Raw genomic sequence first — 23,042 nt, 5'->3', positions numbered from 1 at the left:
AGCAAGAAACCATTGGATCACAGGAAATTATCGTGTTACGTGTGTTACGCATGAAGCATTGAAGAGAACCCAATCTTAGAGCTCCCCACCGCCGGAGAGGGGTTCCCTGCTAATTTTAACTCCCGCTAGTCGAAACAATACAAGGCTGAGACCTGAAAAGACAATTAACTGGGTACATTACGGTCGCACTGTAGGGGTGTTTCGACCAATAAAGCCTAGTTCAGGTAATACGTTGTATGTATTGTACATGGAACAATTCGTACATACGCTAAATCCTGACGATTGCTGTTGATACATAGCCTGTACGATAAGGCTCAGTGTTTCCAGAAGCTTTTGATTAGAAAACATTACAAGCTACATGACGCAAAATTTACCTATTTCCTCAATATCAACCAAATCAACATCCAGCCCTCCTCGCTGCATTATAAAATCCTTTGAGTACAAACTCCCGAAATAATATTATACGATGGCCGACGACAGTACGCCGAGTATTCCAACAGCGACCAACACTCCTATCGCTCCAGTTGCCATATTCAAAAAACGAGGCGCAAAGGGGAAAGCCAATATCCGAAAACGCCCAGCGACACCACCGCCTGCCGACAGCGACAGTGACGATTATACATCATCCGAAGACGAATCAGGACAACGGGTCATGCGACGCAAGAAGAATACTGCGGTAGTGACAGCTTCATCCAAGGATAATGTAACACGAACCGACCGAAATCACGGCGCCACCGTCTTCGAAGCCGATCGTAATGTACCTATCACAAGTACAAACGATGCTACAAAACAGACAAATTGGTTTGATGAGGACGCAAATCTACTAGGAAAGACGCGACCTCTCCCCAAATCCAAAGATGCAACGGCAGACCCTTCCATACAACCCGATGGGACCTACAAAGGCCTCGCCAACCAGACCAAATTCATACAGAAAAATCCGAATGCGCCCAATCGGACGGTTGGGCCTATTAAGGCTGCCACCAACATCAGGACCATCACAGTCACCGACTTCGCGCCTGATGTATGCAAAGACTACAAGCAGACAGGCTTCTGTGGGTTCGGGGATAACTGCAAGTTCCTGCATGCTCGTGAGGACTACAAACAAGGTTGGCAGCTAGATAAGGATTGGGAAAACGTAAACAAGGGGAAGAAAACCCTAGGCGGAAAAGTAATGGCCAGCGCCAATCGCGGCGCGAATGCCGACGAAGCTGACGTTGACGCAGCCGAAGAAGCTTTACTAGAGAAGATACCGTTCGCTTGTATCATCTGCAAGGGGCCGTATAAGGAGCCCATTGTGACTAGATGTCAACACTACTTCTGCTTGCCGTGCGCATTACAGAGGTATAAAAAAGATCCGAGCTGTGCTGCCTGCGGCGCGGGTACGGGAGGTGTTTTCAATACTGCGAAGACGCTGGCCAAATTATTAGAGAAGAAAAAGGAACGACAAGCGAAGAAGCGACAGAAAGCGATTGAAGCAGGGGAAGACGTATCCGACGAGGAAGAGGTGCCGGGGAAGTGATTAGTTGGTTACAGTTCCATGACGAAATCAGTACAAGATAGCCTTGAAGTTACTCGAAGCTAAGATATTGGCAAGCTACATAGGCTATAGTACATATCTAAACAGTCGAGATATCTGGCCCGAGGCTACTTTCGGTAACAGATACTACCTTCAATGTTCAAGCGGCTGAGAACTGGATATTATAGCAGTACCTAAAGTGCCGCTCATCCCTTACTTCGCAGCTCGGCACTATATGTTGGACATCGGTACACCTCCTCGAACTTAGTCGATGCCCGAGCAAGTAAAACAGCTTTTATAGAAATCCAGATTTTATCTAAAATGCCCTTTTTAGAACGTATATTCAGTGGTGTTCCATTAGGTACCTGATAGGCATATCCTTCTTATTAAGCTACCTAGTTTTAACATATTTAACATGTAGTTAAAATGACTAAAAACGTAGGACGTAATTAGAGACAAGCTCTTGTCGTGTTCCCGTTGCTATGCAAATAACACCAATGTTAGTATTAAATATGACATTAGCTATTTTTACATCTTGCCTACGATATTCCTTGCTTCTCGACATTGATGATATTAAGTTAAAGTCCACGTCAAGTACTTGAAACCTTAATTCATATATAAATGTTCCTACTTTGCTGATCAGGGTACGAGGTAAAGCATACTTTGAGCGTGCGTTCAATGACCATGACACTCAAGTATTATTTTGTGCTCGCATCTAACAATTAGAGCATATCAGGGTAGGGTATTCGTACTAGGCCAACTTACTACGCGAGGCATATAAATAGGTAGGTAATCACCTAGCCTAGAGTATAAGAGCAAAACGCGTTATGATGTTCATCAATTTTATGTGCTCTTCGGAGCCTCTTCACCTGAAAGCCAAAACGATCAAGCAAGCAGCGGGAAAATACCTTTACTATTGTCTAGAGAGCTACGAACCTTCTATATGCCTACTAATCTAAGCTCTCAAGTAATCCCGAGGCAGACCTTACAGCAAGGTTTACTTTTAGGTAGTTATCTTTTCCGCATCCAGGGTCAGAACAGCAGAAGCAGCTTCAGAGTCAAGCACGCGTAATAATATCATCATAACATATTCGTATCAGCCAACTTAGAAATTAAATGGTCACCCACCTAGGTACCTTGAGTAACCTGGGATGTAGAAAGTAGATGTTGCGTTATAAGATACTTTCTCTACTGGATGCTCTCAAAATGCGTTCTCGGGTAATATTAAAACACAATTGTTAAATTATGATTTTCAATGTAGAAAACGGGGTTACAATGACAATGATAGGTAGGTTTGATAATAATTAAGGTATACCAATATCAAAGCATAGAGTCCTGTGTAATTATATTCAGGATGCGTCCATCTCATATGCTCTGCTGATGCACTGATATAGCTATAGTAATTAGGAGAAGACTGAGGAGTCAGCTGCTGGGTAACTAGTTTATCAAAGAGGGTAACTTTCCGCTATCTTTGAGCTGTCATAAATTACTATTACACCTATAATATACTTGAAGCTGGGCTCTTTTCATCTCGCTCGGGCATCCTTCACTACCTAATATTATGACTTCAGTACCTAACAAACATATAATAAGAACCCGAACTCGACCCTCATTAAATTGCAAAAGCTATACTAAATGGATTTACTAGGTAGTTATATTAACTACGTGATTAACCAGGTATCTATGAGGTGATCTCTTAATATATGTACTAGGTGGTATAGCTCGAACTCACAACCTTAAAGATGTCAGGGGACAAGTGAAACTAGTATTAATTATAGATCTACATAGAGCAGATATATAAGGGGCGCCGCGCGCCCTCGAAAGAGAATAGAAGATCAAGCGTTAATAAATTCATGCTACTATACGGCTACTATACAGCAGCTTCGCTGCTGCTTTTAACATTCACTCTACGTATGACATCAATCAAGGGGTATCTCTGACAGAAGAACTGTTGAACACACTTAACCTATATGTTAGCACTTTATCGTATAACTAATCACATCTATCAGGGCTAATATAATGGCTATTAAGGTCAGAAATCTTCCAGTAACGGCGTTTTAAAGATACAATGCTATGCTTTAGACATTTGATGTATCAAGTGATATTCGCGGAGAAATGCTAAGATGCCATCGGCATTTAAAGATATACTCCGATTCCGTTACGAAGATCACAAGATCCGATCGTCGTCATAAACTACGGAAGATAGCTTTTGTGTTAATGTCCGTGTTTAAACATATGATACGATCTAATCCTTTGTCGGATGCTTAATAAAGCGGAAGATGACACTTTATTTCATACACCTTATGCGAAGTAGTCGTAGTAATTCGAGTTGACTCTTAGTTAAGTGATTAGGTACGCAATCGCTGAACCTTTACGATTAGGTACCTAGTTAATAAATATAGTCTTTCGACTTCGAGTTGAATAGTAAAGCCATAGCCAAGACGTTAAGTATTAACTTATCTACCTGCTTAGCCTTTAATATTAAAAGGCCTAGTGCATTATCTTAAACTTATCATAATATGTTCGTGCTAGTTAATAGATTTCATGATTTTACGCATACTGACTACCATTAGATTCAATGGGGAGCATCAATTCTACATGAATAGAATAAGATGTGAGACAATATTAAAGAGGGTGTATTAAACCAGGGTTCAGACCAAGTTCTTTATGGTTGCTATACATGAAGGCAGTATATTGATAATGCTTCACTTAGTGGTTGGGATGGTGTAGTTTGTCATAGCGCCGAACTCCGGCTTATATAGCGAATATCGGCCTTGACGCGAATCTCGCTTAGTGGGCCTGCAACATGGCGTAGGCGGCGACAGCGGAAGGATAGAACATTGCCGGGCGGCCGATGGAAGCGAAGCGTGCCATAGGGAGTGGCTGTGTGCTGTATGAAATGCGAGGTTCGGGTTGTTACGACTAAATCGCTGCTCTGCTATTGGTGATGTATGGGGAAACTGACCAGATTTGGGTTGGACGAAGCGTAACACGCCTCTGTATTATAAGAATAAGTAGTGAGCCGTATACCTTATCACCCCTTTATTTGCCAACTCTATCTTATATCTGTTTTATCCAACTACGCAAGTAATATCCAATACACTATACCCTTCATTTCTATCCCTGAAATCTGCCCAACCCAGCCAGAAACTTTCCAAAATGTCAGCTGCAATCAATAACCAGTTCAATGATGCCGAGGCAGCATCGACACCTCTATGCAATATCATTACCCCAGTAGGCATGCTCGGCTATGGCCTTAATGAGGAGGAGAACGCTATCGCCTTAAGACATCTTCTCGCGACGGGTATTCCGACCGCTCTAATCTTAGACTCCGGCTCGACCGATAGTGGTCCAGACAGGCTTGCCCAAAAAGTAATGGGTTGCCCCCGTACAGCTTACCTTCGGGATCTTAGGAAGCTGCTCAAGTTAGTCCATGAGTTCCGGGTTCCGCTGATATTCAGCTCGGCTGGAGGCGATGGAATCGATGAGCACGTTCGGGAGATTGTAAAGGTTATCGAAGAAATTGCTGCCGAGGAGGGAAATGAGGACTATTCCTTGAAGACCGTGGCCATATTTTCCAATATCGAAAAGGACACAGTCCGGGAACGCCTCAGGGCAGGAGGCGTACGTGGATGCGGGCCATGTGTTCCGGATTTAACCGAAGAGGATATCGATGAATCGTCAGTGGTTGTCGCGCAGATGGGACCCGAGCCGTTTATCGACGCGATGAAGGCAAATCCGGATTTTAACGTTATAGTCGGCGGCCGTGCTTATGACCCAGCCCCGTACGTCGCCTATTGCGCTTATTTGGCCGGATTAGATACGAACGATGTGGACTCGGCCGTGGTCCAACGCCAGATGGGTGGATTCACGCACATGGGCAAGATTCTTGAGTGTGGAGGGACATGTGCTGTACCAAAGTCACACGGAGCTATTGCAACAGTATATAAGGACGGAGGTTTTACCATCTCGCCTTTATCGCCGGCGGCCCATTGTACTCCGGTATCAGTGGCTGCACACACGATGTACGAGAAATCGCGCCCTGATATTTTGCATGGCCCGGGTGGATATTTCGATCTGAACTCTGCGACCTACGAACAGCTACCCGATCAGAGGACGATCAAAGTCCGTGGCAGCAAGTTCCATTTCTCGAAAGAGAGCGGTCCGTATCAAGTAAAACTAGAGGCCGCCAGTATCATTGGGTACCGATCACTGTTCTTGGGTAGCTTCCGAGATCGTAAGTCCACTAAATGGTTCCGCAGTCTCATTTGCTAATATTGAAGCAGCAATTCTAATTAGCCAACTCGATGCATTACTCAAGCTTGTCAAACTCTATGCTGCTGAACAGCATAGCCATGTAACTGAGAAGTGGGATTTTGATTTCCATATCTATGGGAAGCCAGAGGAAGGTGTAGATAATGCATCTCCTGAGGTATTCCTCATTGGTGAGGCACTGGCCCCTACGCAAGAATTAGCAACCAGTATCGCAGCCACCGCTAGAATAGGTGTTATTGTAAGTTGAATTGCTATTTGTGTCTAAGGCGGTCATTCGTTAACTTCTTCTAGCATGGAAGTTATCCAGGACAGAAGGCTACTTCGGGGAACTTTGCGTTCGGTATCGGCGGCAAGTCTGTTATCGAGTTGGGTCCATGCTCGCGATTTACCATGTACCACCTCATGGATCTTGAAGAAGGCGAGGAGGGTTTATTACTAGGGGATAGCATCTCAACTTCTGCTACCAATGGTGTAAACGGTAACGGAACTCACAAGCAACAAAAGCCTCTATTTACCCAGTCTGCTTCGTTGATAGGCAAAGGAGACAGACCGTCGTCAAAAGCTCCTATCTCGACTACCAACGGGTTTGCAAATGGCGTCGAGCGAAACGCTCAGGAAGGCTTCGCAACGACTAAACTTGTTAATGGCTCAAAGTCAAATGGATATGTCAAGCCTACTAAACTTGGAGACTTGGCGCAAGTTGTAAGGTCCAAGAACTCAGGTCCGTATGAGATCACCTTCGACCTCATATTTGAGTCCCGGGAAACTTATCTTAAGGTCAAGGACTCCGGCCTTCTATCTGTTAAAACGGTAGCTACCGTCTTTAAGCTGCCAGAGAGCGACATATTGTGGTGTGGGTTCTTCGATCCGGCCCAGGCGTTCAAAGCCACAATCCCCCGTATTCGAGCTGGCAAGCGGATGCCGGGTGGAGGATTCATGGAGAATGACGTTCATGGATCTCAGCAACATCTTCCGCTTGTAAACTTGAAGTTGCCGGAAGAACTACTTGCTTCCCTCTCTAAGGTTTAGTGTAGAGGAGGTGCTGATAGTACTGTATTATATTTGTATCTATATGTAGGTAGTTTATGATTATTATGTTCTGGTTATTATGTCTAAATCTTTATGTCATGCCTTTATATACAATTACTACACCACTGCAACCCGCTATAACCCTCAGTTATAACCCATGTCCTGAATGGAACTGCGATGTGTCAGTAGAGAGATTGAAGATATCCCACGAAGGATCACCCCAAAACATGTTGGCGAAGGCGAGATCCGATGACCAAGGCTCCTCCACATGAGTGTTAGCAGCGAAGACATCAGTCTGTGGGATATTGTTGTCGCTGGGTAGAGGTTCTGCAGTAACTGCGATCTCAGGTACCGAAGGATTTATAGGAAAGCCGCGTAGTTCGCGGGCTGTATCGATTGCGTCTAGTACTATAGATACCCCCATTCGATCCGGAAGATTGGGCCTGCTAGTATCGGCAGAAACGGGTGCTTGCTTGCAGAGGGTTTCGAATAGACTAGCAGCTCTATCATATTCATCTCGATGACGTGTAGCTAGTGTTTTGAATATCGTGTGAGCCATGATGACATGGTTTGCTGCTAACTGTTGCTCTTCGGCGTTGGCATTATTGTTGAGACTAAAGTATCGGAGAAGAAATATAGTCGCAAAAGCCAGGCCCCTATAGTAATCTTTGGGTAGCGTTTTTTCGCGTTGCGCCGCTGTTAACGTCTGATTCTTATCAAGCCTCTCATGGAACCGCGAGTTTGCTAGGTGAATGATGCGAAGAGCGGTAGCTAGCCCCAATTTAAGTAATATTTCCTTCGCGCCGGTACCTGATCGAGCCCGGGTTATCACCAGAGTGTAAACGTGCATTTTCACGACCAGGACACTAAGGTCAGTCATGCTTGTCCATCCATCGGGAAAAGTTATTTTTAGTGTATCTAGCTCACCGTCAAGAAGCTGAATGACCGAAGAATCGACTACGCCGTCGTTTGCATTATGTACAAGGACATTGGTAAACCCCGCCAAAGTGAGTAGCACTCTAAGCTGAACAGCGAACTCGCGAGGAAGCGTATTTTCACCGAGAGTTGCACGGATAGCAGAAAGGTCGGAAGGAGTATTGATCATCGGGGGGAGGCCAAGATGCATACTAAGACTGAAAGATAATTAGCTAACTAGCTGATAAATCTTATGAGATCGAACGGCTTACGATGTGCTAACATAGAAGCAACCCAACCATGTGTTTGTTCTCTCGCGGGCGCTTCCACCTACTGGACCAACGCTATGCAGAGAAGGTATAACCCCCGATCTTGGGCTCGATCTATGGAGACTCATATAAAGGGCAGCATTTACTGCGATCCCACAGTATAGCCAGCTTGGATCATCCCTTTGGTGAGGTACTGGCAACGGCCACATGCAAAGAATCAAAAGCGCTTGGATCTTGCTTAGCGGCATTGGAGCCCGCAGAATCTCCTCCCTGAGCATTCTCATGTACGGCTCATGGAGTCGATCGAATAAGGTCTCATCCGAGGTTGCAGGTAAACGTAGTGAGACGACAACAATTATCGTCCAGAATAAGAACGGGTGAGAATGATGAATGGTTTTGAGCGATACCGGTCCCAGTATTGGGAGATTTGGGAGGAAGTAGGTAGTAAAACTTGCAAGATCTGTTAATTTGGATTGACTTATTTGATAATAAAAACACTCACTGCTTGAATGCCGTGATAACTGTTTGGTTGTCAATTATAACACCACCAAGATCGAAAGATTCCAAGCCCATCAGTTCGAAATCGTCCATCATAATAGTAACGGACGGCTGCGATGCATTTATGGATGAATCTTGCGATCGTGTAGTATCCGGGTCTGGGCTCGTAGTAGAACCGGCGCGCGCTTCTGATATTCTCTGGTCTCGAAGCTCTCGTAGCTCTTTTGACATGGCCTCAAGCCGTCTATTCGCCGTCATTAGTAGCCGCTAAAGGCAAAGCCCGACGCAGATATTTCGGCGTCAACGAGCCTGAAGACATACTTTCTAGCTGGCGTCCTCCGAAAGGACGGATCAACCGTACAAGTAAGGTTTCTTGCCTGACATCTTGTACAAGGATTTGGAAATCTATCCTTGGAGTCGCATCGAAGCTGTCTCAACGTTAGTCGAGTCTATCCTAACATGCGAGGTTGGGTTTACGCACCTTTGATTGCTTGCATTCTGTGCATGTCTTGACGGGACGCACGCCTGGCCAGCTTGGTGCGCTCGACGCCATTGGGATCGGCATTTGATCTCGCCTGATACCTTTTTGTGACTAAATTCACTCTTGTAAAAGCCTAAATTCGCACCTATATGCTGGATTATATGCTAGATAAAATAGGTACCCATGCAGAAGCAAGTAGTTATGTAGAGATGGCCGACGGTAGTTGGGCGATTGGAGATTGATAGGGGGGAATATCAATAAGATATGAAAAAAGAAGATGTCGACTATCTTGCCAAGCGTGATTCACATCGAATTTGATTCGCTACATACTATCCCTAAACCCATCCTGCCAAACGGCACAGGCTTTTAGCTTATGTAGATATACACTACCTAGGTAGAGTAACATAGTGAAGGGGAGGAATAGAATGATGCCCCTGTGCGTTTCCAGCAGTCCTGAATAGTCTTTGGTAGCCTTGATAGCCGTGGGGTTCAAGAGTATAGGTCAACAATACGACGAGTTGAGGCGGAGCATTCTTAGATTCAGGGGACTAGGGGGACGTTGCATAAAGTCCCATAGTCCCATAATCACGACTTTATGTGGCACGGAATATTCCGAAAACCCCGGTTCAAAGAATCCGTATGAAATCAGCCCTACAAGCCATATTTAGTGACGCGTCGCTGGGACTTCTCAAAACACTGCCCTCTAAGCATTCCCACAGCGAGCTGCCGAGGCTTTACCACATGAAGATCTGTTGCTAGCTGCATCTGAAATTAGACCATTTTCGTCTTGTTCTCGTCCCAGTCTCGTCTCATTAACCTCCTTCATTCCCCCCCCTTGCCCAGATCTCACTGAACAGCCCCAAGAGTGACAGCATGCTCTGTGCTATATGCATCAACTTTGATGTGAGAGAATTATTGGTGAGAGCCGCTGCTCAACCACCCAAAGGCTTTAATGACCCCACTGCGCCGGATACGTTAGAATGTCTCCGGCCGGCAATCCCTCACTTTTTCGAACATCATCCCAACTTGCTTTCGTTGCAGTCCTCGATCGATGAATGTGACCTCTGCGCTTGCATATGGCAGTCGTATGCTAGTAATGCTCACCCCAACGAACTTGTTCACGATGAGTTACTCAAGGGCACGAACGCGCGGCAGATATTCATAGGGACGACCGCCTGGGACGCTACTCTTAATGGGTTGCCTCATGTTGCTATCATTCAAAACGGGGAAAGGGGAGCTGTACGCACTTTGGCCTCGTTTGAAGTATGCGCCCTAAGAGGTAAGTCATGATTTGTTCTGATGGTACAGTAATGAGTAAATAAAATTGTAGGTCATGAGCCATTGGACCACCAAAATCTTCTTGCTAGGTCCATATATAGCTATTCGGGATCGCAAAAGTGTTTGCAACTTGCAGCTAGATTGCTGGGCGACTGCATTAATAAGCATAAGTCCTGTTCTTCTCAATATCCGACTTCTTCTAAACTTCCGACGAGAATTATCGATACGGAGGGAGTGAATCTTAGGCTTGTTGATGGTGGCGGGCAATGTGGAACATTTGCGGCGCTGTCATATTGTTGGGGCGGCGATTCTGGTTTCATACTTACAACAGGAACTGAACGATTATTTCGCGAGGGTCGGCCAATTAACGAGTTTCCTCCTACTATTCGTGATGCCATAAACATCACCAAAGCCCTCGGTATCCGTTACATCTGGATCGATGCGTTATGCATTATTCAAGACTCTGATAAGGATTGGGCCCAGGAGGCTAGCCAGATGCGCGAAGTTTACAGAGGAGCAGTTGTCACGATAGCGGCAGCATGTGCTTCCAAAACTAGCGAGGGGATCTTCCGAGAAAGAGTAGCGTCGAGTCACCTTAGATGTTGGCTTGACTGGAAGAACGGTGATAAGAATCCGCCTAAAGTATTCTTGCGCCTAGGGTCCGAACTATGGGATGAAAGGATGCGTCAGAGCATTCTGAACACTAGAGGTTGGGTTTTGCAGGAAACCCTCTTGGCACCCCGCACATTATGGTTCGGTCAACAGCAGCTGTGTTTTGAGTGTCCGAAAGGGAGTGTGGATGAAGCAGGGCGGACCGCTAGGATAGTGGAGGTATATCGCAGTAAAGAATTCATTCTGTCACTCCGTCGAGAGATAATTCCTAGTTGGAGGAGATAATTGATCGCTCTTCTTCGAGAGATGCATATCCCCCCGGCTGCTACAGTTCCATGGCTATCACTAACAAATATCCTCCAGGCACGAGATCTAGAAACTATACGTCATAGAGCCATTGTCTGGAAACCATTCACATTGCAGGGATACTTCAAGCCGCCTGGTCTTTTTCTCGGGATGTCACATTTCGATTTCTGGCTGACGATCATCGAGAATTATTCATCTAGGCAACTCACCAAGCCAACTGACACTCTTCCTGCATTGTCGGGACTCGCAAGAGAGTTCCACCGAGCTACGGGTGATACGTACGTTGCTGGACTTTGGAAGATGGATTTGATACAAGGCCTCACCTGGGTAAGCAAGTTATAAAATTGAAAATACCTGAGTATCTGGGATATTGCTCCCGGTTTAGACATGTAGGAATTAGCACAAGACTAATCTTGGAATGCAATAGACAAGAGCCTCACTCATACCCAGTGGCCATGTCGAAGACGAGCCAACTTCACTTGACCAATATCTTGCTCCATCATGGAGTTGGGCAAGTATACTGGGTCGAAAGGTTTTGTTCATGGCTGACTTGCAATTCGATCGCGTCAAACGCTTCGCCGAAGTTATAGATGTCAGTATACAGCTTGCTACTCATGATCCTTTTGGTGCCGTAAAGGGGGGAAGTATCACTATCCGTGCTCCTTTTCTAGAGCTGGAGTCTCAGGACTTACTCAGCGCTCCTCATCCACCATCGCCACATCCAAAGTTATTAGCAAGAATTTCCGACATGTTGAAAGCTACAGTAAGTAGTGAATACAGACAAAAGCATAGAGCTTATATAGGGCAAAAGTTTGCAATCTTAAAGCTGATCCAGTGGCGGCGTGTCCTCCAGGCTACCGAACGCGCATGCTTCTTAATACTCGAAAGCGTTGAAGGTGGTAATGATTGGAGGCGGATAGAGCGCCTCTATCTTACTGCTAGAGAAACCGTGCTTTGGGATAGTAAGGAAGCAGTTGATTCGCTGGCTATCCTTGCGGAGATTAAGCATGCTTTGAAAAGGCGTGTCGTGAGGATCATCTGAGGCCGAGACACTTGTTATTATCCAGCTAATATTGAGTGTATACTAGAATGGCGATGTTGGGAATTTATTCAATAATAGGTACCTAGGTACCTAGTTATAATATCTGGTCATTTGAGCATAGCTTAGAAATGCCATGTTACGAAGTAGTCTACGGCATTGTCACGGGATGTGCTGATGCGTTAGGAACCTGGGGTGCTCGCCTGCGCCCCTTTTTTTTCTTTTTTCTTTTTTTTAAAAAAAAGACTTGACAGGATTTATTGGCAGTCATGTAAATTTGCGACCATTGATACCTAAATAAAAGATCAAACATTTGTTACATCCAGCCACAGCGAAAGTATCACGAGCCATCCTAGTAAATGTAGCGTTCAAGCGTTCTCGCCAAAAGCCTCTACCTATACGACGACTTTTGAATTCAGCACCGATGCCTATCTTAATCATGCCTTGTGGGCAACACCTTGGATAGGGTAATCATAATGCCCTTCTATTCCTGTATGAAAAGGCGTGGCGCACAGACAAAGTATCACCACCGATTCGTGCACCCTAGGAATGGCTTGTTAGTGTAACTTCTACTGGAAACAGCTGCAAAGTACTTACGCCGTTAGTAGCGAATCTTCTGGAGTAATATCGAGTATAAAGGGCACAATATTGGCCAGCAGGCCGGCCATTCCTAAGGAGTAGATAGGTCGTGAAGAAACGACATATCTGCGGCTGGCCCGTCTCGGGAGGATTGGCAAGGTTGTTTCGATTCTGAGCATCGCACGCGGCGGCACCTGTTCATTAAACCATATTGTATCAGTTTTGAACACTAAAAATTTGCGTTCCGTTGCTAATTTGACGTGGTAGTAGAAGCAACGTAGCAATACAGCATAGCGTTATAGGTAAGAGTTATTTCACTCACTTCTGAAAGTTAGTTACTATTATTCGAGAAATAGGAGATTCGTGTATTAAAAGTGTAGACATTGTACGTACCAAAGGCCTGGGTCGAAGAAAGTATTGGTGAAGATCCTTGAACCAATATAGGTGCCTCCTTGCGCTGTATTGGTAGGACTGGATGTGGTAGATGTACTTGCAGTCGTCGTTGTCGTCGTAGTAGGAGTGGGATCCATGTCGTCGGGCGGTACATCACTGACACGGGTTAATAATCACCTCTTCAAAATGAGGGCTGAGACGGTGTTTAGGAGGCTATAAGCATTCTACCCCCTTAACCAAGAAATTCTGGTCCCTCAGAGGTTTGGGGAGGAGTAAAGAGCCCTCAATTTTACGTACATAGTGTCGTTTCCGGTAGGCTCGCCATCGTACCCGGGGACGGTAGGGACGGCATTCTTCATATATCCATTCGACCCTGCGATAACTACGTGGAAGTCTGCCACGTACTGTCCAGTATTGATAGCTGTCTCGACAGAGACAAGACCGCCCCAGAAAATGCATTTAATGTTGGTAGTCGAGGGAGGATTCGTGCAGCCAGTGCCTGGCGCGAGAGAAGGATCTCTTTCAAAGAAGATATTAAAACCCTGGCAGCCACGCCAGACATCATCACATTGGTCGGCGCAAGTTTGCGTGTCATAGGAGTCCACGGTTATAAAGCCTAGGTATCCATAAGATACACTCCTGGCATGTATATTAACAAAGGTTACGTTATACCCAGATGGTGTAGGTGCTTGGGTCGCGATTCTAGCAAATGCCCTTAACCCAAGAAAAGCACTGTCGGTATCACGATTTGGTGTAGGGCCTGCACCAGCAGGGTTGGTCTGGCATGCCGTTTGACGTGCGACAAGCTCTAGTTGTGTGGCGGGTTCAGTTCCTACGGGCAGAGGACTCTCGGTGGCAGATTCTGTAGCCTCGCTTAAGTTATATGTTGTTGAATCGGCAGTCGGCCCGATCGGTATAGAAACTGATGTCACGCTTGGTGCAGAATCGACGAGCGATGTGTCAATGGCTTGTCTCGGTTCATGCGGAGAGGCCATGGCCAGAGTCACGAGGACCTGGAAAAGTGATAGAGTTGACTTCATGTTTCGAGATTAAAACAATCTCAACCCTTCTGTGTATAAGTTAGAATAAAGATAGGACGAACTGACACCGGGAGATAACAGGACATATGAAGGGGGTGGTGGGCGTCAAAGGAAGATGAAGTCTATTTGATACCATCAGCACACCGCACTATATAAAACTTATATGAATTCATTTGCAGGACAGGCATTGATTGTTTCATAACTACAAATAATTTACTTCAGTTCATCGTCACTTGATCTACCATCACATTGACCATAGTTTTACTTCATTTTTCTTCTGGATTGGTTGCCAAGAATTCTACCCGAGTCATTTTCCCATAAATCCTGTCACACATACCTCTACCAACCGGGCTAGATGGTCTATCATCTTAGTGTAAAATATGGTATCTTACTTGATATTTCAGTTTAACTATTCGTAGTATGTGTGAGTGGATTATTTTCACATGAGATAGTTTCAAGTAATTATCTTGTCACTTCGTTCGGCTTGTTCAATGGTGTCTTGCCCTGAACCTAAATCAGTTCGTCTAAAGGCCTAGCGGCCGCCCTTTACTTATTTTAGGATATCAAGCTTCTAGTATCAATACCCCGCGCCGTAAAAAGAAGCTTGCCATTCCCAGAGCTGCGGTTAATCAGGTATCACGTATATGGTAATAACTTTTGCCGACCTGTACTGTTCGATAATACTTACCTAACAGGTACCTATCTCCTAAGTGGGCGTAAAATAAATTAGTCGTAGCGTTTATACATTAAAAAGATATATTAAAGAATGACGAAACTTGCGTCTAACCTTGAGTAAGTTTATACTGGCCATAAAGTGGATATTGTAATTTTTCTAAATTTCAAATGCTCTTTCTATGTAGAGCTCTATTGTATTCCAACTATCAACTATAGGTATCAAGCAAGCGGTATATCCGTCTAAGTAACTGCATTTTCTAGTACTAACAGCATTTTTGTGACCTCTTTACCGACCTTATTAACTCGATAAAGACAAGAAAGCCAAGTATATTTTCTTTTCCTTTTTGGGTGTCTTATTCTTTAAATTAGGTAGTGAATGGAAGCTAGAACCTGTTAGAAAATAGCTAGCCGATGGGAATAATTGGTCTGACTCTGACAGTGTGGGGTGAAATTTCTCGGCGTCCACCTGTTTATCATAGAGAGGACTCGGAGCCCCGAAGAACCGACATCTCGGACTCCGGAGCTTGGCAGGGACTCAGAGGCCGGCGGATAGCTCCAACAAGTAAAAATGGCAACATAAAGGTCACGATAGGTATAATAATAGCGTATTATCCTTAAAATAAAAAATTCCCTCTTTCTTGCATTTTCTCATTGTCCTTTTCGAACGAGGCCGTGTATTATCATACTATACTTTGCGTACCTAGGTATGTTAGTTACATATTAGTAGAGTACCAGCTTACTCCAATGTCTTTTTAGAGAATTAACACTCGATTGTTAAACTAGATACGACCTTGAATTAAATAGCTAAGTAAATACCTATATTAAATATCGTAAGATTGCTAACTATATACGTTATATCGTATATACAGGGCATTTTGATTTTGATTTGGTTTTTTGTTACTGAGTTCCGTTCCAACTAGTTAGTTGATATTCGAATACCTGTCTCCAGGTTCTTTTCTCGTTTTTCTTCAAACGATTGTCGAAGGTGGAGCTTCCACGGAAGCATCGCTTCTGCTATGGCTTATGGACTCGGCGAAGGGTGAACGTTTCCGCATCGACGGCCCCTTGTAGTAGATGACGAATGTTGCGACTACGAGAATCAATCCGATACCGGCAAGCACGGTATTCGCAACCTGAAGACCATAATGAAAATCAAACGCGTCGTAATATGGTGCTGCAGCCCATGTCAACACTCCAGCCAAGAAGTCACGAGCAAAGCCGTTGCCTCCCGTTGCAGATGCGGAGTAAGGACCGTACGCTTTCACCATATAGTCGATAGTGGTCATGTAGATGGTATAATTAGCGATGCCGATGAAGAGACACCCAATCATCGGGGCAATCCAATGCACCTCGGGCGTGCTTGACCAAGCAAATATCACTAATCCGATGGGGAGAAGTGGTGCGGTGAAGAGAAGCCACCATAATCGTGATTCGTATTGAGCGTGCTCACTAAGAGGATTCTTCGCCCGTAACGCCCGGTTACGGTATATGGATGGAATGAATAGTAGATACCCTAGGATATAAGCAAGTCCAAATGGGATAAAAGCCTGGTTATAGTATTAGCAAATGTACCGTGATCTAACGGGACTATTGGTATGACCTACAAGCCCTATCTGGATGTTAGTAAAGTTCCACAGCTTGAATACGCGACGCAATGACTGAATTTGCATGAATATTAGGGCATCGCTAAACCCGGACAGCAAAGATAGCACCATAACGATTTTCTCCTTGTAGAGCATCTGGAAAGGACGAGTCCATATAGCAAAAACTTCCTTTGGGACTAGATAGTCTGTGAACGGTTTCAACTCGAAGGGTCCGAAGACGTTGCTGTTTTCGCCAGTCGCTTCGAATTTCGCCTCCCTCATTTTCTTGGCATACCTATTAACTAGAATGGCGGAACGAGTTTCTGGAACGAATGCTAAATGTAGTATTTGGACAAATAATCCGAAGATGAGTTGGATCCAAATCGTCCACGTCCAATAGAGATTTTGTTCGATAAATCCGCCGATGATGGGTCCGATGATGGGTCCGATGATGGAGCCACCTACGGACGAGAGGACAATATATGCCAGCGGAAGTTCTTGCTCATCAGCGGTAAACATGTCCGCAACAACTCCCAGCGTAACACTACCGCCGGCGGAGAAAAGGCCTCCAAACGCACGCCCGATAAGAATACCAACGAATGACCGATGGATATTGGCGAGACCAACAGGGATGCAACATAAATTAACCATAAGAAGCGAGTATTGAAGAACAGGTTTTCTTCCGAATTCCTCAGACCAAGGCGCCCATCTATGGAAGAGTTTAATATATGAGGGCCGGGATTGAGATTATATTGATTAGGCTTACAGCTCACATCCAAACGCATATAGGACGAGAAACACGGCGGCGCCACTAACTGCGGCTTGGCTGCTAACACCGAGGTCCTTAACAATACCGCTCTGTCCGTTTGCGTATAAAGAAGCGTTTAAATTCACTAAGGAGTGAAAATTAGGATCCGCGCTTCAATAAGGTATATAGGAATTCGAAGCAGGGAGAATATAGGCTGTATAGTGATATAAAAATAACGAGAAACATACTAGAGATTTGGACGAGGAAGATGATGGTAAGTGTCCCCCATTTTTTCCACTTGGGCCATGCGTAAGCTAGGGCTTCCGGACAGTCATTTTCCGTAAGGATGCTGGGATCTGAGCTTGCGTGTATCAATGCGGCTTCGTCGTGTGATATAGTGTGCTTGGGTATAGTTCCCCGCGATGTTGTAGATTGTGCCGAGACGCTTTCGCCAGTACCGCTACCTTGGACAGGTGAAGCGGGTTGGTTGGCCATTTGAGGATCTTCCCCGATCCTATTCTGGGAAATTTCCATTATGTTTTCTGACAAGGGAAGGAAGTCTTAGGAATAAATAAGGTAGGAGGGTGAAGATAGCTAGGTGGTCCTATGGAAAAAGATGGGGAATGAGGGTATAGATATAGGTTTCCCATGGCATGCCCAAACATGAACACATATGGGGAGTTGTCTCATCTCGTTTAGGATTCACCATACTATCTCAACATAAGAAGACAGGAAACGCCACTTAAGGAGCCGGACCGGAACTAGTCAATTGAGTATGGTCTCGTGGACAGGGCATAACTTACATATCCGTTACTTCAGGTTGCTTTACGTTTCCAGTAAAACATTGAACTTGGAGTACTTATCTAACATGTGTCTTATGAAAATTAGCAGAGCTGGTGATATGGTACGACAACAACATGGTGTTTTCCCCCCAACTTCCCAACACGGACCTTTGTTGCGGAGAAGCGCTCGGTGGTTTAACTGAGTTTATATCTCGATTCTTAATAGTAGTTGGATACCTGTTGAGGGGGTATTCACCGGCCCGCGGTGAAGGTAAATGTGGCAAGGGTAAACATGGTTCACGAGAGGGCGAATTGTCTATTATAAATTATGGTTATATTATTAAGACCAAATAATTTCTAATCTGATCATGGGGCTTCTATATGGAAATCTGGATTTGCTGGTTTTATTAGACATTGTAGCTCTTAGGCATTGTGGCTTGTTGGGATAATAGACAAATAGGGGAGTCCGCTATGTTTTGTTTAGGAAATGGGAGTTTGAACCGCCGGGCTTAAACCCAAATTCCATCTTTGAAGTTAAAATGGATCCCGGGTCACTGGCTTGGGCGGCGGACCCCATGGGGGAGATGAGAGAGACCCTGTATAGTTGCATTATGCACCAAATGTTATGATATATGCTTCTAAAAGGGACATTCCTTGAAAGATTTCCTTAACCAATAGAATTCAGCGTGTGACCTCAGATGGATCCATGTTGCCATCATCAGCCACAAAGTAAAAATTAAACTATGGAATGCAGCCTCACCAACTCACCTGATACATAGATAAGGATTAGATCTTTAGCGGGACCCACTATGATTCAACTTTAAGCTACGGACGCCTCAAATTTCCAATTCGTCGCGACACCTTCACTAATGTTAAAACTTTAACCGCTTTTTCTCGCAACATGCCGCCTCAAATAAAACAAGACCTGAATCGATCGGGCTGGGAGTCAACTGACTTTCCATCCGTATGTGAGAATTGCCTGCCGCCAAATCCATATGTTAAGATGTTGAAAGAGGACTACGGCGCTGAATGCAAGATCTGTACGCGACCTTATACCATCTTCTCTTGGGCTGCCGACCGCGCCCACGGCCGCAAGAAACGCACAAACGTCTGCCTTACATGTGCACGTATGAAGAATTGCTGTCAATGCTGTATGCTAGACTTACAGTTTGGTCTACCCATCCAACTTCGTGATGCTGCCCTTAAAATGGTTGCGCCTGGACCTCAGAGCGAAGTCAACCGCGAGTACTTCGCCCAGAACAACGAGAAGGCTCTCGAAGAGGGGAGGGGTACCGAAGAATATGAGAAGACGGACGAGAAGGCGCGTGAGCTGTTACGACGACTAGCGAACAGCAAGCCGTATTTCAGAAAGGGTCGGGCAATTGAGGATGGAAGCGCAACAGAGTCGAAGCCCACTGGAAGTTCAAGAGGAGGCAGTCCAGCGGTAGGAGCTGGCATCGGTGGGCCGGGTCCGATACGTACTCGCGACTCTAGAGCAGCGGTGGCAGCAGGTGCTGGTACAGGCCCGAGACCGGGAAGAGGAGGGAGACCGTTCCCTAGTGCATCGCAATTACCACCCGGTCCTAAAGACTGGATGCCTCCTTCCGACAAATCTATCATGAGCCTATTCGTTACCGGTGTCGAAGATGACTTACCCGAGTACAAAATCCGAGACTTTTTCAAGGAACACGGCAAGATCAAGTCGTTGATCTGTAGTCATATGTCACACTGCGCATTTATCAACTACGAGACGCGAGAGGCCGCTGAAAAAGCAGCCGAGGCTTGCCAGGGCCGGGCGGTGATTGCAGGTTGCCCTCTTCGAGTGCGCTGGAGTTTACCTAAGGCGATCGGAACAATGAATAAGGAGGAAAGGGCCTCTATGGCTCGCGATGGTCGATCCGCATTTCCAGACCAACGACGAGGAAATGGCGGTCCCAAAGCGATCGGAGCACCGCCGTCTCAGGGAGGAGCAAGCCAGGCCGGAACAGCACAGGATATTGATAACATGACTATGGTGGCACCGCCGCCGGGGACAGCAGACGTCAACTATGCTAGCTTGGCTGGAGACTAAAGAAGAAGAGATGACTTATTGCATAGGCGGCGTTTGAGCATTGCGATTACAATTGCGATTACAACAGGGTTTCAGTGAGATATCTATCATAAGGATGCGCAACCACTTAACAGTGGCTATGATGTTTATTGGTACACTGTGGGTATCATGCTATAATACAAGACTTCGAGGATTTAAACTCATTATCCGTGTCACCTATCGGCACATGTCTTCCCGTCGATTTTAGCTGTCTGGCCATTCGGGAACTTGACTGTATCGTTGTCGCCACGTTCCGTATCCTCGTGTATCCGTAGCTCTAGATGTTTTGTTAGGGACATATCTTACCTTGACCAAGTCCATATCAAGTTGAAAACGTACTATATATTTCGCCGTCTTTCTTCCCCTGCACTATATTCTGTCGTAAAATGGCGGCGACTTCTTCAGCATGCTTGATGGCGCCTGGTAACTCGGGATCCGTAGACTCTAGCGAGGCATTGACGCGGAAACTTTCACGTATAGAGGCTCGTGCTGCAGTCAAGACTCGTTCATCGCCTAAAAATACAGCGTCAACAATTATACAAGCCAGGTTTGAATTCATCTAGCTAGTTATTCCTACCTTGAAAAGCTGCCCTCGCTGCTCGGAGGAGACCTCTATAGGCTTGTAAAGCCATTTTGACACTGACCACTAATAAATATACTTAATTTGGAGGTGAAATCGTTAACCAAGAAGACATATATTAAATGGGTAGGCAAGTTTATTGTGTAGCAGTTATGCAAAAACATTCATTGGTATTCCGGAAGTACCTACAAAGAAAGTTTCTGGAGCTTGCGGAATCGACAGGAAAGGTTGTGGCTTTTATGCATTAAGCTGTGGCTTATAATATCCACTTAGCCGATTAGGTATCATGTGCATAACTCGGTATTAATGCAAGAGACCCCTGCAATAATTTTCCACTGTCGGAATTGTAAAAGTTCTAGATAAGGATTAAAAAAATAATTCTTTTAACCCCACGAAGGTACCTAACAACTTTTCGTCCCTTCAACCCCTCGGACGTGTATAGCAACGAGCAACAATGGCTACGACAACCATCGTAGCACGACCTCTGCCGGTCCTGCCGGAAGGTTGGTCTGCAGAGAAAGACTTCAAACCAATTGGTTCTATTACTGCATCAACACAACGTACTATTGAACCTGTCGGCCCTCATTTCCTTGCCCATGCCCGTCGTGCCCGCCATAAGCGTACATTCTCCGAAGATGACCGGATTCAAGCACAGGAGAGCGCCAAGAAAATCGAGAAGGACGACGAGAGCGATGTCAGCGAGCCTGAGGATCCTTTAATGCTTCAGCGGGAAGCTAAGGACTGGAAGGTAAGGATATTTAAAACATTTGCTAAATACTTACTACTATTCACAGTTTACTAACGTCTTTATATAGTCGCAAGATCACTACCAAGTACTCGGTCTATCTAAGTACCGATGGAAGGCGACGGAAGAACAGATCAAGCGTGCTCACCGCAAGAAGGTCCTAAAGCACCACCCGGACAAGAAGGCGGCCCAGGGCAGTACTGAGGACGATAACTTCTTCAAGTGTATTCAGAAAGCTACTGAGGTCCTACTTGATCCTGTCAAGCGCCGTCAGTTCGACTCTGTTGACGAGAAGGCCGATGTCGACCCGCCCACCAAGAAGGAGCAGGCCAAGGGTAATTACTACAAGCTCTGGAGCCGCGTCTTTAAGTCCGAGGCCCGCTTCTCCAAGCAGCAGCCCGTGCCCACCTTCGGTGATGAGAACTCGACCAAAGAAGAAGTCGAGAGCTTCTACAACTTCTGGTACAACTTCGACTCGTGGCGCTCGTTCGAATACCTAGACGAGGATGTGCCGGACGACAACGAGAACCGCGACCAGAAGCGCCACATGGAGCGTAAGAACGCTAACGCCCGCAAGAAGAAGAAGGCCGAGGATAACGCGCGCCTACGCAAGCTTCTCGACGATTGCTCCGCCAGCGATGAGCGTATTAAAAAGTTCCGCCAAGAAGCCAACGCCGCCAAGAACAAGAAGCGTCTCGACAAGGAAGCCGCCGAGAAGAAGGCCAAGGAGGACGCTCGCCTGAAGAAGGAAGCAGAAGAAAAGGCCGCTAAGGAGGCCGAGGAGAAAGCTAAGACGGAGCGCGAAGCCAACAAGAAGGCTAAAGAGGCCGCTAAGAACGCTGTCAAGAAGAACAAACGTGTGCTGCGTGGTTCTATCAAGGACGCCAACTACTTTGCCGGTGCTGGCGACGCTAGCCCCGCCCAGATCGATACCGTGCTGAACGACGTCGATCTCGTGCAGGGCAAGATAGATCCCGATGAGATCGCAGCTCTAGCTAGTAAGCTAGGCGGTCTCAAGGTCGCAGACGAGATCAAGGGCGTATGGAGCGAGGAGGTCAAGAGACTAGTCGCTGCTGGTAAGCTAAAGGATGGCGAGGCCAGGGCATTGGCGTAAATAGACTTGTAACTTATCCACAAGATACAATACCTTTAGATCCTCTAGCTCGCGTACATATTATGCTGTCTCCCAACGTATTGGGCAAGCACCTACCTATGATCAGGCTGGGTAAGATTAGAAGGCTTACACTACGCAGATAGGTAGAACTAGACACAACGATGACTTTCTATAACCGTTAGGTTGGTAGATATTGACTTGGTGTGAATTGTAAAGACGCACATTCTTTACCCTTCTCCGCGCAATTGTAAAATTACTAAAGGATTCAGTCGTGCCTAAATAATTGGCACCGGAAACTGACCACTTGGCCAATCTCAGAAGGTCTCATAACTGCATCCCCTGAATGAGAACCTTCTGGCGCAACCGTAGGCAATCTTGGATCCGCGGTATCCTAATAATTATCATCCTTCGCTAGATCCACCATAAAGCTCGATAATCAATTAAAAGAGCTAGTCATCGATGTCGGTTGGGTAGTTCGCTACGAAAGCAATAAATC

At 45.7% G+C, this 23,042-nt stretch overlaps 9 protein-coding genes across 9 annotated transcripts; 5 read left to right on the top strand and 4 right to left on the bottom strand.

The window, feature by feature from the left end:
* Window positions 1–317: 317 nt before the first annotated feature.
* Window positions 318–1,864, top strand: F4813DRAFT_355722 (uncharacterized protein). The gene has a single exon (XM_049242909.1). It carries the CDS (start codon window positions 467–469, stop codon window positions 1,517–1,519), a length of 1,053 nt encoding a protein of 350 aa, XP_049100576.1. The 5' UTR covers window positions 318–466; the 3' UTR covers window positions 1,520–1,864.
* A 2,811-nt stretch (window positions 1,865–4,675) lies between these two features.
* On the top strand, window positions 4,676–6,820 carry F4813DRAFT_380147 (uncharacterized protein; the record flags this gene model as incomplete). Its single annotated transcript, XM_049245536.1, has 3 exons — window positions 4,676–5,753; window positions 5,803–6,029; window positions 6,083–6,820. The coding sequence occupies 3 exons, from the start codon at window positions 4,676–4,678 to the stop codon at window positions 6,818–6,820; spliced, it is 2,043 nt and encodes a 680-aa protein (XP_049100575.1).
* Window positions 6,821–6,864: 44 nt separating this feature from the next.
* Window positions 6,865–9,560, bottom strand: F4813DRAFT_39543 (uncharacterized protein). The gene is made up of 5 exons (XM_049247694.1): window positions 8,984–9,560; window positions 8,824–8,930; window positions 8,507–8,746; window positions 8,008–8,454; window positions 6,865–7,953 (listed from the first exon to the last, which is right to left on the bottom strand). The coding sequence occupies exons 1-5, from the start codon at window positions 9,065–9,067 to the stop codon at window positions 6,969–6,971; spliced, it is 1,863 nt and encodes a 620-aa protein (XP_049100574.1). The 5' UTR covers window positions 9,068–9,560; the 3' UTR covers window positions 6,865–6,968.
* Window positions 9,561–9,856: 296 nt separating this feature from the next.
* On the top strand, window positions 9,857–12,221 carry F4813DRAFT_380145 (HET-domain-containing protein; the record flags this gene model as incomplete). The annotated part of the gene is made up of 4 exons (XM_049245535.1): window positions 9,857–10,262; window positions 10,314–11,144; window positions 11,178–11,506; window positions 11,607–12,221. The coding sequence occupies 4 exons, from the start codon at window positions 9,857–9,859 to the stop codon at window positions 12,219–12,221; spliced, it is 2,181 nt and encodes a 726-aa protein (XP_049100573.1).
* Window positions 12,222–12,373: 152 nt separating this feature from the next.
* F4813DRAFT_355707 (uncharacterized protein) lies at window positions 12,374–14,669 on the bottom strand. The gene is made up of 5 exons (XM_049242908.1): window positions 14,623–14,669; window positions 13,488–14,352; window positions 13,192–13,346; window positions 12,816–12,991; window positions 12,374–12,761 (listed from the first exon to the last, which is right to left on the bottom strand). Exons 2-5 carry the CDS (start codon window positions 14,228–14,230, stop codon window positions 12,690–12,692), a joined length of 1,146 nt encoding a protein of 381 aa, XP_049100572.1. The 5' UTR covers window positions 14,231–14,352; window positions 14,623–14,669; the 3' UTR covers window positions 12,374–12,689.
* An 858-nt stretch (window positions 14,670–15,527) lies between these two features.
* Window positions 15,528–18,503, bottom strand: F4813DRAFT_355704 (MFS general substrate transporter). The gene is made up of 6 exons (XM_049242907.1): window positions 18,187–18,503; window positions 17,485–18,110; window positions 17,255–17,381; window positions 16,510–17,197; window positions 15,689–16,452; window positions 15,528–15,609 (listed from the first exon to the last, which is right to left on the bottom strand). Exons 2-5 carry the CDS (start codon window positions 17,768–17,770, stop codon window positions 15,874–15,876), a joined length of 1,680 nt encoding a protein of 559 aa, XP_049100571.1. The 5' UTR covers window positions 17,771–18,110; window positions 18,187–18,503; the 3' UTR covers window positions 15,528–15,609; window positions 15,689–15,873.
* Window positions 18,504–18,846: 343 nt separating this feature from the next.
* Window positions 18,847–20,359, top strand: F4813DRAFT_355697 (uncharacterized protein). The gene has a single exon (XM_049242906.1). The coding sequence runs from the start codon at window positions 18,920–18,922 to the stop codon at window positions 20,087–20,089; it is 1,170 nt and encodes a 389-aa protein (XP_049100570.1). The 5' UTR covers window positions 18,847–18,919; the 3' UTR covers window positions 20,090–20,359.
* On the bottom strand, window positions 20,281–20,739 carry F4813DRAFT_388370 (uncharacterized protein; the record flags this gene model as incomplete). The annotated part of the gene is made up of 3 exons (XM_049246694.1): window positions 20,281–20,384; window positions 20,447–20,620; window positions 20,685–20,739. The coding sequence occupies 3 exons, from the start codon at window positions 20,737–20,739 to the stop codon at window positions 20,281–20,283; spliced, it is 333 nt and encodes a 110-aa protein (XP_049100569.1).
* Window positions 20,740–21,081: 342 nt separating this feature from the next.
* F4813DRAFT_355694 (putative zuotin) lies at window positions 21,082–22,721 on the top strand. The gene is made up of 2 exons (XM_049242905.1): window positions 21,082–21,435; window positions 21,503–22,721. The coding sequence occupies exons 1-2, from the start codon at window positions 21,142–21,144 to the stop codon at window positions 22,544–22,546; spliced, it is 1,338 nt and encodes a 445-aa protein (XP_049100568.1). The 5' UTR covers window positions 21,082–21,141; the 3' UTR covers window positions 22,547–22,721.
* Window positions 22,722–23,042: the final 321 nt, after the last annotated feature.

Source organism: Daldinia decipiens (genome assembly GCF_022478715.1).
Source record: "Daldinia decipiens strain CBS 113046 unplaced genomic scaffold F4813scaffold_12, whole genome shotgun sequence".
Taxonomy (NCBI): domain Eukaryota; kingdom Fungi; phylum Ascomycota; class Sordariomycetes; order Xylariales; family Hypoxylaceae; genus Daldinia; species Daldinia decipiens.
The sequence above is the reverse complement of the archived record's forward strand: the minus strand, read 5'-3'. Positions and strand labels throughout refer to the sequence as shown.